The sequence below is a fragment of the Cynocephalus volans genome, chromosome 5, assembly GCF_027409185.1.
Source record: "Cynocephalus volans isolate mCynVol1 chromosome 5, mCynVol1.pri, whole genome shotgun sequence".
Classification (NCBI taxonomy): domain Eukaryota; kingdom Metazoa; phylum Chordata; class Mammalia; order Dermoptera; family Cynocephalidae; genus Cynocephalus; species Cynocephalus volans.
This window is the reverse complement of record NC_084464.1, coordinates 142,139,192-142,156,561: the sequence shown is the minus strand read 5'-3', so window position 1 is coordinate 142,156,561 and position 17,370 is coordinate 142,139,192. Positions and strand designations below refer to the sequence as shown.

The 17,370-nt window shown below is 37.0% G+C and overlaps 1 protein-coding gene across 3 annotated transcripts in view; it reads right to left on the bottom strand.

The window, feature by feature from the left end:
• Positions 1–17,370, bottom strand: part of ADGRG6 (adhesion G protein-coupled receptor G6) — a 130,598-nt gene that overhangs the window by 4,865 nt on the left and 108,363 nt on the right. For all 3 annotated transcript variants that reach the window (XM_063096557.1, XM_063096558.1, XM_063096560.1), the window contains 4 exons: positions 16,403–16,499; positions 13,966–14,249; positions 1,311–1,412; positions 492–644 (listed from right to left, as the gene is read on the bottom strand). In XM_063096557.1, coding sequence (XP_062952627.1) covers positions 492–644; positions 1,311–1,412; positions 13,966–14,249; positions 16,403–16,499 — 636 coding nt within the window. The remainder of the gene's footprint in view (positions 1–491; positions 645–1,310; positions 1,413–13,965; positions 14,250–16,402; positions 16,500–17,370) is intronic.

Sequence of the window (17,370 nt, the reverse complement as noted above, 5' to 3'; positions counted from 1 at the left end):
TCTTGCAGCCCGGTATCCAAATATTATGCTCTCTATTCTTTCATATTTAATCAGCGCTTTACAGAGCACTTGCTAATAACACTTCTAATGGTTAAGGAGTTAAGTCTTAAATAAAATATATGCGCTAGAAGGTGTTTCTTCCTGTTTCCATGCCAAGTTGTCAAGTAACTTTTATTCTATGCTCAAATAATCTGCAATTCAATTTCTATATATTGTTTAAAAAGATAGCTTTTTAAACAAAATACCATATTTTTTTAAGAAAACAAAATTTTGAGTCAAATGATGAAGTTACAATAATATTCAGAGTTAATGATATTATGGCTTAAAGGTGCTGGATAAGGTCTTTAAATGATTTTTATTTTCATAAATCTAAAATAAGCACACTATCAGGCACTGTCATCCATCAATCTTCATGACATGCCAATTTTTGCAATGAAAATGTGATGAGAACTGCACCAAAGGACATCTTTGTCATAGCCAGAATGACTCACCTGTGTGGCTATTCCTTTTGAAATAGGTGGTAGAGCCAGATTTAGATTTGGACGTAAGATAGGTTGAGTTGGAACCAATGGAGCTTGAAGACAAAGACTTTCCTAGATTATCAGAACTTTTCTTGATAATATTGGTAGCGGTCTTACTCCAGTCTGAAAGAAATGACATCACTCCATCAATCTGCTTCATGGGAAATATGCTCTGCCCTGAAAATTCATCGCTGCATTATTTAATTCATCCAGAGCATCTGATTTTCTAATATGCTGGCAATGGTTTACAGAACAGACTGAAATGTACACAATAATAAACTGAAGAAACAGGTAAGTTTCTTACTTTGACACTGTGCATCTGTGGTTTAAAATAATACGTCAATATCCTAAGGGTAAGATGTAACCACTAATGGTTAAAAAAAAAAAAAAAAAAAAAAAGGTAATACTTTTTTTCTGGTACATTTTTATACTGAGAAAAATCTCCTTGCCTAATAATGTAATTGAGGATCTCAAAAATGTGGAGAGGTGGGTCTGGTGTAGTGGAACCTCTGGATATTCAAGTTGTTAAATTAGACATCGAACCTTGGACAACTCATTTAACCTGTCTGTAATTCATGTTTCTCTTCTGCAGAATAGAAGGGTTGGATCCAAAGCCCTCAGATCTCCTCCAGCCCTAATATTCTACAATTCCAACTAAGCATCTTCACATGCTCCATGCTTACAACTTGCTACCATTGGGACTAGGTTACTCTGATAATAGAAGACCCAATGACAAACGTTTCCAACTACTTTTAGGTGTAAAATCCAATTTACGATATGCTCCTTTACCTGAGTTGTCTGCCAACCGAAATCTACCACAGCAGAGATGTCGCCTCCACTGCTTCTGAACATTCTCCTTCATAGCACAATGGAAGATAAATATAAATAAACCTGTTACAAAAGAAAACATAAATATTTAAGCCAACTGATACATTTTTAACAAAAAATATTATAACATGCATGGCTTCATTTTAATATTAAAGTTCCTTACATCTATGTCACTAAGAAACAAAGATCTTAAGGAAAAGAATCCTGCAGTATGTAGTAGACATCTTGATTCTTTAAAACAGAACACAAAGGCTCAGAAAGCTAGAATAAATACAGGGATCTGATTCTGTCTTTGCCTGTTCTGTTGAGCATTCATTTTGATTTGACCTAGAAACCAAACTGAAATAAGGAACATTCCATTTAAGAAGCATTTGATATTTCCCTTATATTTGTCTTAAAATTATATAAAAACTATCCAAAAAATTTTGAAGAGAAAACTGAAAACAGCCATAAGCTCATCATCTGTTTCAATTTGTTTATTCTAAGCTATTTTACATATGTATATTATTATAGTTATAATCCTAGTATATTAGGTTGCTGTATAGAAATGTGGTACTTTTTTGCAGGTCAAACATCGCCCAAATCTGCAAGTCATGTGGCTCCACCTGACCTACTTGGTTTCTCAACATTTTAACACAGAAATATTTCCATAATGGGAAAGAGTCTTTATATTTATAGTTGTTCCCTGTCCCTATCAAAAATTAACTGTGTCACTTGTGCTTTGTAAGCCAACCCCTTTTAACTTTCCAGGGAATTCTGCTTCTGCACTTTAACCCTCTTCTTGCAGCCTCATCAATTTCTTCCTCTATTCCTCTATACTTGGTTGTTCCCATTACCTTACCAGTATATTCTAGTAACTTTTTAGAAAACAAACACAAAATTCCTCCCTTAACCTCCAATCTTCTTCCCGTTTCAACTTCTTCATTCCCTTTCCCAATAAAGCTTTTGAAATGGTTAACTTTTGCTGTATCCACTTCTCATATCATCTCTTCTCAACTCACTCCAAATAGGCTGCTATCCACATCTATGACACCACTACAGCTGCTCTTTTGAGGTTCATGGTGACCCCCATATTGCTAACTCAGTTTCCCATTGCCATTATACTAGGTCTCTCAGTTGCATTCAATACAATCGAACATTTCCTCATTCTTAAGGCCATTTTCTCCTAGTTTTTTCCCTAATTTGCTAGGGATTCTGATAGAGTTTGAATGCTACTGTCCCCCCCCCCCCCGCAAAACTCATGTGGAAATCTGATCCCCAACGTGGTAGTGTTGGGAACTGTTTGAGTCCTGGGAGCAGATCCCTCATGGATGAATTAATGCTCTCTCTCCCTGGGGTAGGGGGGTAGTGAGTGAGTTTTCACTGTATTAGTTCCTGCAAGAACTGGTTGGTTAAAAGATCCTGGCACCTCCTCTGTCTCTCTCTTGCTTCCTCTCTCCATTTGATCTGCTTGTACCCACCGGCTGCTTGCCACTTTTCGCCATTAGTAGAAGCAGCCTGAGGCCCATGCCAGATGCAGCTGTCCCAGAACTGTAAGTCAAATAAACCTCTGTTCTTTATAGATTGTGCAGTCTCAGGTATTCTGTTATAGCAACACAAAAACGGACTGGTACAGATTCTGTTTTGGTCTCTTTAGTAGATTCTTCTGCTTTACACTTAAAAGTTGACATATCCACGACTCAGTCTTGAGTTTCCATCTCTTCTATGGCTACATTATCCCAGTGGGTTCTTTAAAGACACAAGTACAATATCTATATACTGATTTTTATATTTGGTCCCACTTCCTTTTCTTTCCAACACCACCAGGATTCCAACACATAATGCTTATAGGACATCTTCACTTGGCTATATCTCTACTGAGCAGCATTGCAAACCCCAGACGTTCTGAAGAGAAGTCCTGCTAACTGTGACCCTCAACCACACTTATTTCTTCTGTTTTTCAGTGTATCAAGCTCATTCCTGCCCAATACCATGCTGAATGCTCTTCCTTCAGATCTTCCCATAACCGGTTCCTACCTGTCATCAACCATTAATATTTTTTAAAATTTTAGCCTCTAGTCACTCCCTCTCACATATCTATTTACTTTATAGCCCTGATCAGTATCTGATATTCTTATATTCCTTACTTATTCATTTATTTGTCTGCTTTATTGTCTCTTCCTCGTAGATAAGAAACTCCAAGAGAACAGGGATATCTGTTTGTTCAGTGATGCGCTGGCCATTCCAAGAATAACGGCAGGAACTGTGCGGGAACCCGATGAATGTTGATCGAATGAATTAATGGTAACTACAATTAGTCAATAATCTATTCTACATGAGTTAATTAAATGCTTACCTGTACATTCCAATGCATTATATGTTTGGAGATGGGGGATTCAAAATAGGAGTAGTACATAAATTAAGGAGCGATAGGACTACAGAGAAAGTACATTTAAGGAAAAAGTTTCTGAAACTCATGTAAGTGAGTTGCTTAGAGACAGCCCTAATATATTAAGCAGTATGTCTACATCAGGGAGGGTTTTTTAGGACATGGAGGGCTTGAACTGAAACGTATGAAAGCTCTGGGTAGGGAGGTGAGGGAAGTTTCCAAGAGGATAATTCATTCAGTGACTATTCATTAAGCACTGCTAAGCAGGAGGCTCTGTGTTTTAGGAGCTGGAACAAAGTAGACAATTCTTATATTCGCAGAATGAAGGATCTAACAGGGAATAGCCTAAAAGTAAAAATTATTATAGCACTTTTAAAGGACAATTAAAACAATCTGTTCCTTTTGAATATGTAATATTCATAGAGAAAACTATAAATTACATTGTAGCTTACATAACTGAAAAAGTGGGGAAAGTATTCTCTTTTGATGTGCATAGTTAAATTGCAAAATATATCCAAGGTTTTGTGCTTACATTTTTTTTTATTTTTTAATATCTGAACTCAAAATGGCCCATAATTTCATTTTGGAATAAATCACATTATTATGAAATATAAGAAAAGGAGCTTGCTGAATGTCTACATGTTGGGCTCAGCCCACAGTAACATGACTCTGGGTTGATTCTGCTCTGGGTTTAGATTCCTGTTTGGCTGTCAGTGAGCCCTGAACACACTGCCTGGCACTCAGTAGATGCTTTCTATAAATTTATGCTGAAATGACTGAAGAATAGTTACATATTTTGACTTTCAGAGAAATGCCACTATGAAAATATTGACTATATTTTGGTCACTGATTTCAAATGGATGACCAGTCTATTAAAAAATTCCTGGGAAATTCAAACACATTTATGTTTGAGAGGTATAAATAAGGCATTCAATGCCCTAAGTGAAGTGATACTATCATTGTATTTATTATACTATTATACCATTTTATATAGTTATATAGTCACGAACAAAATGCTATTACCTTATTTATGATTACTATATCACTCATTACTAATACTGTATTAGTAATAAAGTAATTAGTGAAGAAAATGAGGGCACTTCAAAAAGTCTGTGTAAAAATAGAATTTAAAGATAATATGAATCTTTCCATGAACTATTTGAAGTACCCTCATATATTCTAGTGACCTATTTCTTTGACTAAAAAGGTAGGGAAGTTCTAATTTAACAAAACTAAACATCTAATAAATGTCAAAGTTCAATTTCAAAAAACAAGCCTACACACCCCTCCTGAAGGTCCCTGTGCTGTGGGGTGGGGAGGGAAATTTGGAAAGAGGACACCTGCCTGCACTGGCCTGGCCTATGCTAGGGCCAGTCTCAGAGGAAGGAGAGATTTTCTTTCACACTCAGAAACCCTCAGCAGCAAGCCCCTGTCGGCTGAGCCTCCTTCCCAGGCAGCAGGGAGTGGACATCATTGGGTGAGGGTCTCATCTGCACACTAAATGACTAAATGTGATTGCTTTTCAAAGCCTTCCCGTACCTACCAAATACCCTACCCAGTTTTCCTTGAATCAGCAAATACATTTTGTATCACCAGGAGTGTGAACAAGCAAAGGTGTATCAATAACTCGAATTGGTTAATAGATCCTTCTACGTTTTGAAGAGCTGCTGGCAGTTGCAGAGTAGAGAGTGGGGGGTAAGGCAGCCTGAGGGAAGGTGCACGCCGGTCACAGGCGGAGGAGACCAAGGTTTCAGGACGAAGCCTGTTGCCTCAGGTTCACTCTGTTTTCCTTTCACTGGGTCAGAATTTCCAGAATTTGTTCTTGGAGGTATTTTTGTCACACAGCTGAAAATATAGGTAACTGTGCATTCTTAAAGAACTGTTTAACAGAATCATTTATCAGAGCTGGAAGAGATCACGAAATTCAATAAGGACTTTTGTTCCCAGGCATTAATCCAGGCATTACTCACTACAGGGCCTCACGTTGGGCAAATGATTTCTTACAGTTAAGGGCAGAAGGTGAAATTTGTTAGATGTTGTTTTCCTTAATACTCTACTATTCTTTTGTAACACTCAGTAATTTTTATACATGTCATATATACTGGAAGAAAAAATTTCAGAAGTTGTGTCTGGTGCTCTGAAGACACTGAAAGAGAACTAGGTTACAGATTAACTTTTTCAACCTTACTGGGGTACTAAAATGTGAATTATTTTGAGGATCAGATGCTGACGGCAGTCAGAGAGGATGAGGTTAAAAGATAAAACTGAATAGAACAATTTTTCAGATTGTGTAGTCTGCTCTAAATCATAATCATTTCACATTAGATGACATTGTCTATTTTTTTTTCTTCTTTTTTGTGACTGGTAAGGGGATCACAACCCTTGGCTTGGTGTCGCCTGCACCACGCTCAGCCAGTGAGTGCACAGGCCATCCCTATATAGGATCCGAACCCGCGGCGGGAGCGCCACTGCGCTTCCAGTGCCGCACTCTCCCGAGTGAGCCACGGGGTCGGCCCACATTGCCTATTTTTAAGCAACCACATTTGCCTGTAAATATCCAGGCACCCAATAAGTTTAACAATAAGTTTTACATTAGATTTTGAATCTAATGTAAATTAGATTCAAAATCTGATACATCTCTAAAATTATGTCATAGAGGCGGTCATTTAAATGCTCCATCTTTCACTATGAATTGTGATGCTATGGGACAAAATTAGATAATAAGCATAAGAAATTAGAATTCTTAAGAATGAGTGTATTTTAAATTCCAGGGTATCATATTTATAATACAAACATGGCAAATTCTTTAGCCCTGAGATACATTTCCATTTTAAATCAGAACATAATTCTCATAATAGGTTATTTTACTATTTGTAGTAACCAACCCTTTTCACATGAATTTAAGTTACTGTCTCAATAAATATTACATCAAAATTCTTTCAGGACAAAATATCTCTTTTAGAGTTCACAGTGGGAAATGTGGTAGGCATCTGCATCTGGAACAGTGCACACATAAGCAGTATGGAAAGAAATTCTGATCGCTTCAGGAAGGAGTGGTAGAATATGCACCAGGAGAGCCAAGGACACTTGGAGGCTAAAGTGAGAAAACACAGGGTTATTCCCTCTTAAATTCTGAGGGTTTTTGTTTTGTTCTGTTTTTGTCAATCTACTTACAGATCTTGGTGCCAGAAGCAGAACTAAAATCACAAAACTTTAATAGAGTTCTACATTGACTTCAAAGGGAAGGAATCTGTTTGATTTTTCATCCCAGCCTCTGCTCTCCTTCTAACAAATTCTTTCCCTTTGAGAATCTTCATACCATCAGGAAAAACATGCACTTCTGGAAAGAGCTTCAAGCTACGACTGGGGACCACGATAATCAGGCTTTACTCTCTGTAGTACTGGAAGCTTTATTTAACTACGGAGCAAGGAGCATTGTCCATAAAAGTTGGAATCTAAAATGGCCCCAAAGGTTGAATTCATATAAGTACTGCGCGCTAACCGATTGCGCAACTGGAGCTTCCCAGAGGTTGAATTCAGCGTTAGAGCTTTTACTTCATTTTGACAGGCTAGTGTTAGTCTCGTGAAATCTTTGTATCTCAGAAAACAAAGCCAAGATGGTCTTTTTTGGTGAATTTTAGCCTGAAAAACTACCACTGTGATGAATCCAAGCCAGAGTTCCTCAGCAATAGTTTCTTCTGCTTGATAACTGCCTTGATTATTTACCTATATGAATCCATTCCATGCTAGAACAACAAGGAAAAGAAAAACTTAACCACACTTTAAATAAACAGGTTCCTAACCAGCCCCCTGCCCTTCTTGCCCACCCTCACCCCTGCCTACCTCTCACCTCCATCTTTCACTAACCAGAGGTTTATGCTCACTTTTATTACATACAATATGTGAACTTAAGATGTCTTTGGCAATTTTCCATTTAAAATAAGTAACATTTTCAATGGTGATGGAGAAGGGTGTTACAAGTATGTGGGAAAGCAGGCCTGCTCATGAGTATTGTTGGGGTGGAAAAATGTAATGAACTTCACCTCATCAAGTTCTCCTAGTGAAGAACACTACGGGCCAAGGCTGGCTCAGCAAACATAGCTAAGGAGGACGGGGAAGGGACAGCTGAGAGGGTGCTCTGAACTGGAAGCGAGAAACACTCTGAAAAATCTCACCGAGCAGCAAATTTGATTTTTTAATATCTAATCCTTTCATCTGTCTCAGAACACATTCAAGTAGCATGTTTGAAAAATAAATAAATAGACAAACCTACTTTCAAGTACTGGCATTATATTCACTGTAGATTGTATGAGCTTGTGGTTAATCGTGGTCTTTGGAAGAGCTATTTAACTATTTAGGGGGGAGAATGGTATGCTTAAGATACATTGGCTCCCACATAGAACTCCTTCTCTTTGCTTGATGTGTGGCTTTCTGGGGCTAATGTAAAATGAACAGCTCAAGAGATGTCCTCAGATCCTTAGCCTGATTACCAAAAGTTAGAAACATTTCTAGAAACAGTTCCCTTAGATATTACTATACAGTAAAATGCAGGGAAGCACATTTTGTCATTCTTTCACTGCTCTGAAGGGTCACTTTCAAGAATCTGGGTGGAGGGAACACAGCAGCAGCAGCAAACCACCTTGGGTCCTTGTCTTCTAGAGTTCTTACAGCTAACGGCCACTGACACTTTCAGCAGAATCGCCATCAATAAATTCGGACAAATAGCCTAAGTTGACTTTTTCTTACTCTGGATAATGAAGATCTAAAAACACCGTTAAGGGAGAGATTGCAGATATAGATAACTGCCGGGATGTGGGATGGAATCAGACTGGGTAGTAATGATTGATTGATGCCTTTATCAGGTCATAAATATGAGCAGTTCTGGAGTTTTGATGGGAAAATTGATTGAGACTTAATCAAACCAGGTATTTGGGCAGAAGAGGCCACATGTTCTAGGTAACTGATATTTGACCAAAATGGTCTAGATGACCTCTGAACTCCCTAGCAAGCCTGTGTCTCAATCTTTGAACAGCTCCTGTGTTCTGTTGTCACAGAGACATAGCCAGCTGGCTATTGGGCTGGGGATATTTAAAGGTTTATGGCTGTCTTTGGAAACTTCTTGAGTCCTCCTTTCATACCATCAAGGTGCCCTTTAGAAAATTATTTCTCTATGGCACAAAACGCCCTGCCAAAAGATGAGTAATTTATTTCCCTGCAATATGTAATGTCTCAGCCAACATGGTGTTGTTTCAGATGTTAGGGGTTGAAATGTGGGTCATCTCTTTATCTTGGCACCAATTCAATATGTGTATAGCATGTGTGATTATGTAACAGACTAACTTTCATGAGGCTCCTAACCTCAACCTCCGGTAGTAAGGCAGACTGAGTTGGCATTTAGTATAATTTACTTCATAATTTGATTTAATTTTCTTAGTTTACCAATAGGATAATAATAATATATTTCCCTAAATTATTTTTGCTGAATAAGTGTAAAAGATTAATTTCTTATTTATTCATCTAATGTATATTTACTAATAGGTGTTTTTTTTAATGGAAGTAGATATTCACTGCTACAAACTTTGAAATAAAAAACTTTATTTATTTATTTATTGGTGGCTAGCCAGTATGGGGATTGGAACCCATGACTTTGGTGTTACCAGACCATGCTCTCCCCCAAGTAAGCTAACTGGCTGGCTCTAAAATAAAAAACTTAAATGGCATTAATCTGTTTTAGTTTTCTGTTTATACTTCATCCCCTTAATTATGTGCTTTTCTATTTTCATATATCCTATTTATAAATATTACATCACCAGATTCAAATTGAACTTGGGAAAGTCACTAACTTTTCTGAGTCTCAGTTTCTTTATAAAATGGGCAAAATACCCTCTTTCTTTGGTACTTACTTTCCAGACTTGCTGCAGGAACAACAGATCATGGATGTTATGTGAAAGTGCTTTGTAAACGATAATGCACTATACACATATATTATTTCTGTTTCTCTGGATATCCTAATGTTATCAAAGTAATTAATCTGAGTAACTGATAATACCCTTCTGTGTTCTCTACAGCAGTTTCTATTTGCAGAACCGTATGTTGCATCTTATTAGGCTGTCACACAGCCATATAGAAGATGGGCTGATTATGCCTGAGACTATTAAGCAATATTTTTTCCATACCTAAAAAAGGAAAACCGAAGACAAAGCTCTTGGTATGGAGCTAGATTTTAGATCCCAATGAACTTGTCAGGGGATTTAAAGTTTAACTTTTAACTACCTCTACATTAGAGAAGCCTAATGTAATTGATAATGTTAAACACTTTTGTACAGTTAATGAACAAAATATACAGTCTGAGATACAGTTCATCATTTGTATAACAAGCAGCTACGTGCATGTGCTGCATCTGGGGGCAATAATTCAATCCCAGAAGTACACTGATGATATCACCAAGGAATAGATGCTCAAAGAGGACTCTGGCCAAGATCTTAGCAACCAGAGAATTGTCTTTTATTTCTTTAGGATGAATTATTGAAGTACAGTCTAATGTTCTCAAGCATGCAAATTATAAGTACTTTTGTCAAAGATTTGTTCTCTTTTGCATAGCAATTTGTATAACATGCAATTTTCTGAAGTTGTATTCTTTCAAAAAAAGTTAAAAATTTTAACACAATGATCTGCCAGTTTCATCCTGGGAAAGTAGCAAAAGTAATAAAAGCAGATAAATATGTAATCCTACCATATTAAAAGAAAGTGTACTTATCTTTTAATCATAGAAGAAAAAATTCAATAAAACGATTACTATACAACTTCATCAAGTAAAGTAGGTAAAATAAAAGAACAAAGCAATATACTGTGGACAATTAGAAAATAATAAATTTGGTTTCAGCCTTGATTCAGTTCATAACTTCATTTGCTTATTCAAGTAGGTAAAGTTTTCATTATAGCCACACAAATTATCATAATTTTCTGATAGCCACTTAACATGATTTTGGCAATTAAATTGTACAGCTACAAGTGCACATAAAAATTAAAAAGACATATAAAACTAAAAGTAAACAAAAAATGTACTATAAACAAACAAAAATATGATATACAAATTAAAATACATAAACATAAAGCATATATAAAATTTTAATATAGAGACTGTAGAAATTTGTAAGTGTACCTATATAATTACACATGTAAGAGGGTACTTCAAAGAAGTTCATGGAAAAAGAGAACTAAAAAAATATGAACTCTTCCAGGAACTTTTTGAAGTACCTTCATATATATGTTTGTACACATGCACATATACCTATGCATATTTCCAAGAATCCTAAAAGATAAAATGGATTTAAAATGTTGGAACCAAATTTTTGAAGAAATAAACAAATGTGAAAAGAAATCTACCAAAACCCATTCCTCTGATATGCACAGCCATGCAGTGGACCCAGCTCCAGCCCTTGCTGCTCCCACAGATCCCATCTCCCTGTACTACCCGCTGACTCATGGCATTCGTAGTAAAACCTCTACTGATTGTTCAGATGCCTGACTGCAAGCTTTATCTGAGAGAGATTAAAATTCATTCAGTATAATTTTAGTTTTCAGAATATTGTGCTACATTCTAAATCTTTAGCTGTTGCTAAGTGTTATGATAATATAAAATTAACTGATGCTTAAGGAGACCCCTTACCTTACTTATTTTAGAAAAATAAGAGTTTAACAACCAACCAAATGATGAGTACTTTGTAGCAGCAGACTTCCTAAATTTCTCTTGACTCTGTGCATGTCTCTCTAGCTCCCCCATCCCCACCGCAGACTAAAATACTGGACCACCTTATCCCTGAACTCTACAAAAGCCTTCTTCCTATCTGTGCTCTCTACAGACACTTGGGCTGCTCTAATCCATTCTACACATTATGCCCTTTATCATCTTTATAAAATGTACATCTGATCATGTCACACCACATGCCTAAAACCTTTCAAAGATGTCCCACTGTTCTTATGAAGTGCCTTCTACCTGAAATCTTCTCTTCCTCACTTTTACTCTCACCTTTCACCTAGTTAATTCCTATTGATCCTGTAGGGTTCGGTTTAGACATCATGTCTTCTGTCAAATAGTCTCAACGCATGAGGTACTTTTTATATAGTGATGCATTTGATTAACATCAGTCTCCCCTACTAGAATATGTGTCATGAGGCAAAGGGACCACACTGAATTTTTTGCTGAAATGAAGACTATCAGAAAGAAAGAAAAAAAAAAAAAGACATAGTGTAGTTTGCCTACATACTACCTGAGTTCATTTTGCATTCATTGAATTGTTTCTTTAAACTGTCTAAATTCTACATGCTTCTTTTAATAAAGCATGTACTTCTAACAGCAACGCCTCTCTTGGAAGGTTGCAAAAACAGCTCACCAGTAAAAACCATTAAGTGACTTTCCACAGAGTCCTGAGATTTTTTTTAATCAAGCCCGGCCAGTAAGCAATTGTTGGTAGATTCATGTGCTCTTTATCATTGCCTTTTAATTTACATTTCCTTTATAGCAGGTGTTTTTAATATTCCTGAATGTGCATAAATCTGTTCTGAACTTATATAATTTAAAATCAGTCTTAAAAGTCAGTGATTTATGAAGAACACTGACTTGATGATGGTTTACGACATTTTTCCCTCCTGACAGGAGATCCATGTTGGGAAAAATAAAACATCCCAATTCTCATTAATGGAAATAGAGCCGAACAGACAACTGTAGCTGTTGAAGGTTACTGAAACTGCCAGGAAATTCTAAAAGCAAAACCGAGGTTGGGCTGGCAGATCAATGTGCCTTTGATGTACGATTCTGAAATATAAAACCATGGAATTTCTAATATTAATGGACACTTTTGTTAATATTTATTTAGGCACTTTTATGTTGTATATTATAGAAGAGGTTAAATAGAGGAACAACTTTACCGAGCTAGATCCCAGTGAAGATGTTGTATTCATATGCTACATACCCAGTTTCCAACTTTAGGAGGTGCATTTGAGGCTTATTATTCTATTTGCTAAAGATAATAAGCCCACATATTTTCTCTGTTATAGGAGAGTGAACCTGAATAAAATTTGCTGAACTAATTAATGCATATTTATGCCAGAGGGGTCTCAAATTGGATTTAGGTCATCCCCAAAGCCTCTCCTTTTCTTCATCCAGCAATCCATTTACTTAACATTCACCAAGCACCTATTATGTGACAATTTTTTTTCAGTTCACAAGCTGGAAGAGGACCCAGGGGGGTAAGCAGTAAACAACACACTCCTGCAGGTAAGTACAGACTTTTCTCAGGACACAACTGCAGGGAACACCCAACTATGTACCTTATTTGGTTATCTGCTTTCCACCCCAGCACCAACCTGCTGTCCACCCAGCTCAGATTTACTTGGCTTTAGTCAGCTCTTCCTTCCCTACATACTTACAGTTGCATGACCAGTAGATTCAGGTTAGCCATTAGTTCAAACTTGGTCACCTAATTTCTTCTGGAATTTGGCCTTGTGGTGTTTCTGAACATCAGGGAGTTTTATCAACAACACAAGGTATATCCGATTATTTTAAAGAATGTCACTTAATAAAAAAAATTCATATTCACTCAAGCTAAAAAGTTAGATCTATTATAAAGTAGTAGGGTACGTATTATGGAATCAAAAGTATGACTGTAAATTCCTTGAAGGAAGCCTTGTTGTTCTGTACAAATGTGTGTTGAATTGTTGAACTAATTGTCACATCTCATGAAAAGATGAGAGTATCCAACCTAGAGTGTTGTATTTATTTTGAAAACCAAGGAGCCAAGGAAATGAGGTGAACTGCTTCTGTTTCTACTTAGAATCTAAAAGTTCTTATGGACATGAACGGCAAGCCTACGTGCAACGAGGCTCCACAAAGAGCGCCAACACTCAGCAAAACTGTAAAGAAGACAAAAGTTGTCTGGACATCCCTTTAAACATCTCAGCTAGATACCTCCCCTGCTCCATATTCATTCATGCAATAATATATATTTATTGAGCAACTTCTATCTGCCAGGTAGTTTTCTAGGTGCTTGGGAGACATCACAGAAAAAAAAAAAAATCAAATTTGACATTCTACTTCATTTATCCATTCAAGACTTTTTAAATGAGTACCCATCCTGTGCCCAGAACTATGCTAAGCACTTGGAACAGTGACATCTATCCAAAACTGAGGCTGTTTGCAAACATGACAAAATTAGAAAGCGGAAATTGTCCAGGTACAAGTTATCTTACCTTGTAATGAATTGAAGATGGAGAAGAGGTACATGAAAGGGACGTTTAAAGGTCCCCAGGCAAAGAAAGCAAAACCCCACGTCATGCCCAGAAGAAAGGTCAGGCTAACCACACTGCGCAGGTTCCTTAAAACCTCTTCTCGAAGGGTTCGGTTGCTTCTCTTGCCGTTCCTCCCACAGATCTGCACCATTACCACAATGAACATGGCAACATTCAGGAAAAACATAACTCCAAAATACCCAGCACAGGTCACATAAAATATGACTGGATCACGAATCCAACAGCTTGAAGAAGAAGAAATGGGAAAGAAAAGGACATTTATTACCAAGTCCTATTGGCCTAAGACTTTGCTTGGTTTAGTTTGGACTATTGCAGATTTCTTCAAATGTCTTTAGAAAGTCACTTCACTCCCTTGGACCTCAGTTTCTTCTTTGGTCTTTTCATGGGTGTTTTTTATTTGTTTGTCTTTGGATGGCCATCATCTTAATATGTAGTTATCTAAGTCAACATTAACAAGAAAAAAAGGTGGTTTCTTGAATTTTGACTAGGTATAAAAGCACGCTTGATTGGCTCACCCCAAACCATGTCTAACCTTTTCTCTTGTGTGCCTGTACTCTAAGAATGGGAAATTTAAGTACTCATTTTTGGTCTCCTTTGCATTTAACGGGGCGGCCATGTGACACTGTTCCACCCAATTATATGGAAGCAGAAGTCTGCTAAGGGATTTGGGGGAAAGCTATTCTTCATAGACTCAACTGGCAATGCCCTTTTTCCTTCTTCAAGCTTCAAACATGAAAACGAGCTATGGAATTATATCAGTCATCTTCTGTCCACAAGAGAGAGGCCAAGGGAGGTATAAGGTCTGACATTTTTAGCCACAAAACCAATGCCACCAGTTGCCTATTTCCATGTTTCTTGTCATGCGTGAAAAGTCAATTCCTACTTATTTAAGCCACACCTAGTTGTGGATTCTGTAGCCAAAACAATTCCTATTAATATAATTAGTCTAGCTGAGGCAAGACCTTACCATAAAACCGTGAGGTTCTTAAACACTTCTCATGCAAAATCACAAAGCTTACATTGATTACAACATATTCTTATGAGAAGAAGGAAATATTTGATATTTGGAATGATATATAGATCATATAATAGATGAAAGAAAATTTAAAACTGCACTATGTGCCAAGTATACTGTAAGTAAAGTTGAGAAATATTGCAATTTGCAGATGTCCTAGTGACTAATTAATGCTATGGAATTTTTTAGGTACCTCAAAAATCAGATGAATGATTTAAGGCAATTAAGTTCATCTTAAAATTCTAGTATAAATAATCATCATTCTGGGTTATGTCTTCTGCACTGGAACATAACCTCCCACAAAGTGAAAAGCTGTCTTAAACATCCTTGAATCCTAGAACCTAACATGATTCCTGGCATTTGGTAAATGCTCAATAAATGAGAGTTGTTGACAGCATAGCAATTTTCTAAATAGTACTTTAAAGTCCTGTGAGAGTCAACCAACATACTTTATAAATTACCTTATGTAGAACTCATTCATTGATTCCTACTTTTAATACATCTTCTTATAAAGGTCCACAGAATAATACTGCTTGTCCCTGTAGGTAACTCTTCTTTCTACATGGAAGTACCCCTAAAATCCTGGTATTCCCGACCTGGATCCTTTATTTTCCTCTAGTTCTTCTGGGATCTTTTGAGTGCTACTTTAGAAATATAAAAGAAGGGAAGACTTCAAGGCAATGGGACACAGATTAGATAACGGACTGGATATAGAGTGTTACCCACCCATGAACTATGCATAGATGTGTGGGATCACAGGTCATATATCAGGAATAAGCTCTGTATTCACTCAATAAATCTTTCAATTAACATATATTTATTGAGCACCTATGATATGATTCATAAAATATGAGGACTAACTAACTTTCCATACTGAGCAATAAAAAATCTTAATCTCAAGTATCTCATAGTTTGAAGGGGTCTTTCCAAATTATTCAAAAACTCACTAATTTCTCCATTTTCTACATTTCTACATAACGCTGATATTGTTACTGAATCATTCACAGTCTGATACTGCTATTCAACTCTCTTGAAGATATGTGTGGGTTTCAGGAGGTGGGAGTATTACGGAATCTCCTCAAATAGAATGGGACTTCTGAGACTAGAAGAAAGTATCTCAGGCTTTTGAATTCCCCTAGAAGACAGAGTACAATACTAATATGGAAAAGCAGGTCAAACATTTCAGGGCATTAAACTGAGTTAATCTGTGGTGTAGCAGAGACCTAGGCAAAGTCATGCAAAAGAATTCCAGCCTTTTAAAATGAGAGCCTCGCTACTGGCATGGAAACTTACACTAAACTCTAGGAAACAAAGAACATATCCCCATCACAAATAAATTCTCAAAAAGTTTTTATTACTTACAATTCATCACCTTGTTCTTTTCCATAACTTTCTTTTCCGTAGACTTCGTTTTGGTTTCTGCTGGCTAGAACAACTGACACCACTAAGGCAGGCAAACCTGTTATAAAAAGAACATGACATAAACAACTCTTTTGAAGCATCTGGAACTGCTTTATGAGACTGATAATGGCAAGGGAAAAAAATGAAAAAAGAAAACACTCCATATCACAGATTCAAACTTTTTACAACTGGCAACTTGGTTAAAAACAATAAAACCCTCTCCTTGGTGTGGAACACCCAGCACTCATTGGCAACAATCAAAACCTACTCTTAAATGAGAGATATTTAAATATTCTGTTTGGTTAGTGATAGAGCTTGGATATGTTGTTCCCCCAAAGCTCATGTCGACATCTGATCCCCAATGTGGCAATACTGGGAGGTGTTTGGGTCATGGGGGCAGATCCCCCACGAATAGATAAATGCCGTCCCTGGGTCAGGGGGTAATGAGTTCTCACTCTGTTAGCGCTTATGAGAGCTGGTTGTTCAAAGGATGCCGGTGCTCCACCCCTCCTTGCTTCCTCTCACCATGTGATTTCCTTGCACCTGCCGGCTGCCTGCCATTTTCCGCCGTGAGTAGAAGCAGCCTGAGGCTTGCAACAGATGTAGCTATTCCAGAATCTTGAGCCGAATAAACCTCTTTTCTTTATAAATTACCCAGTTTCAGGTATTCTGTTATAGCAACATAAAAATGGACTAATACACTTTGTGACACCCACTAGAGAACCCAGAACCTGATTTATATTGAATCCAGCACCAGAGGACATGGTGTCATTAATGATGCCTTATTAGACTGCCAGAGAGTTCTGGCAGATAAGATAATTACACCTTATTTTACCACTTCCTACAATAAAGAAAAAATTTTTAGAAAAATAGAGGGAAAAACAACAGGGCTATGAAGTCTTTATGGTCTTTTCTCTCAAAAGAATCAA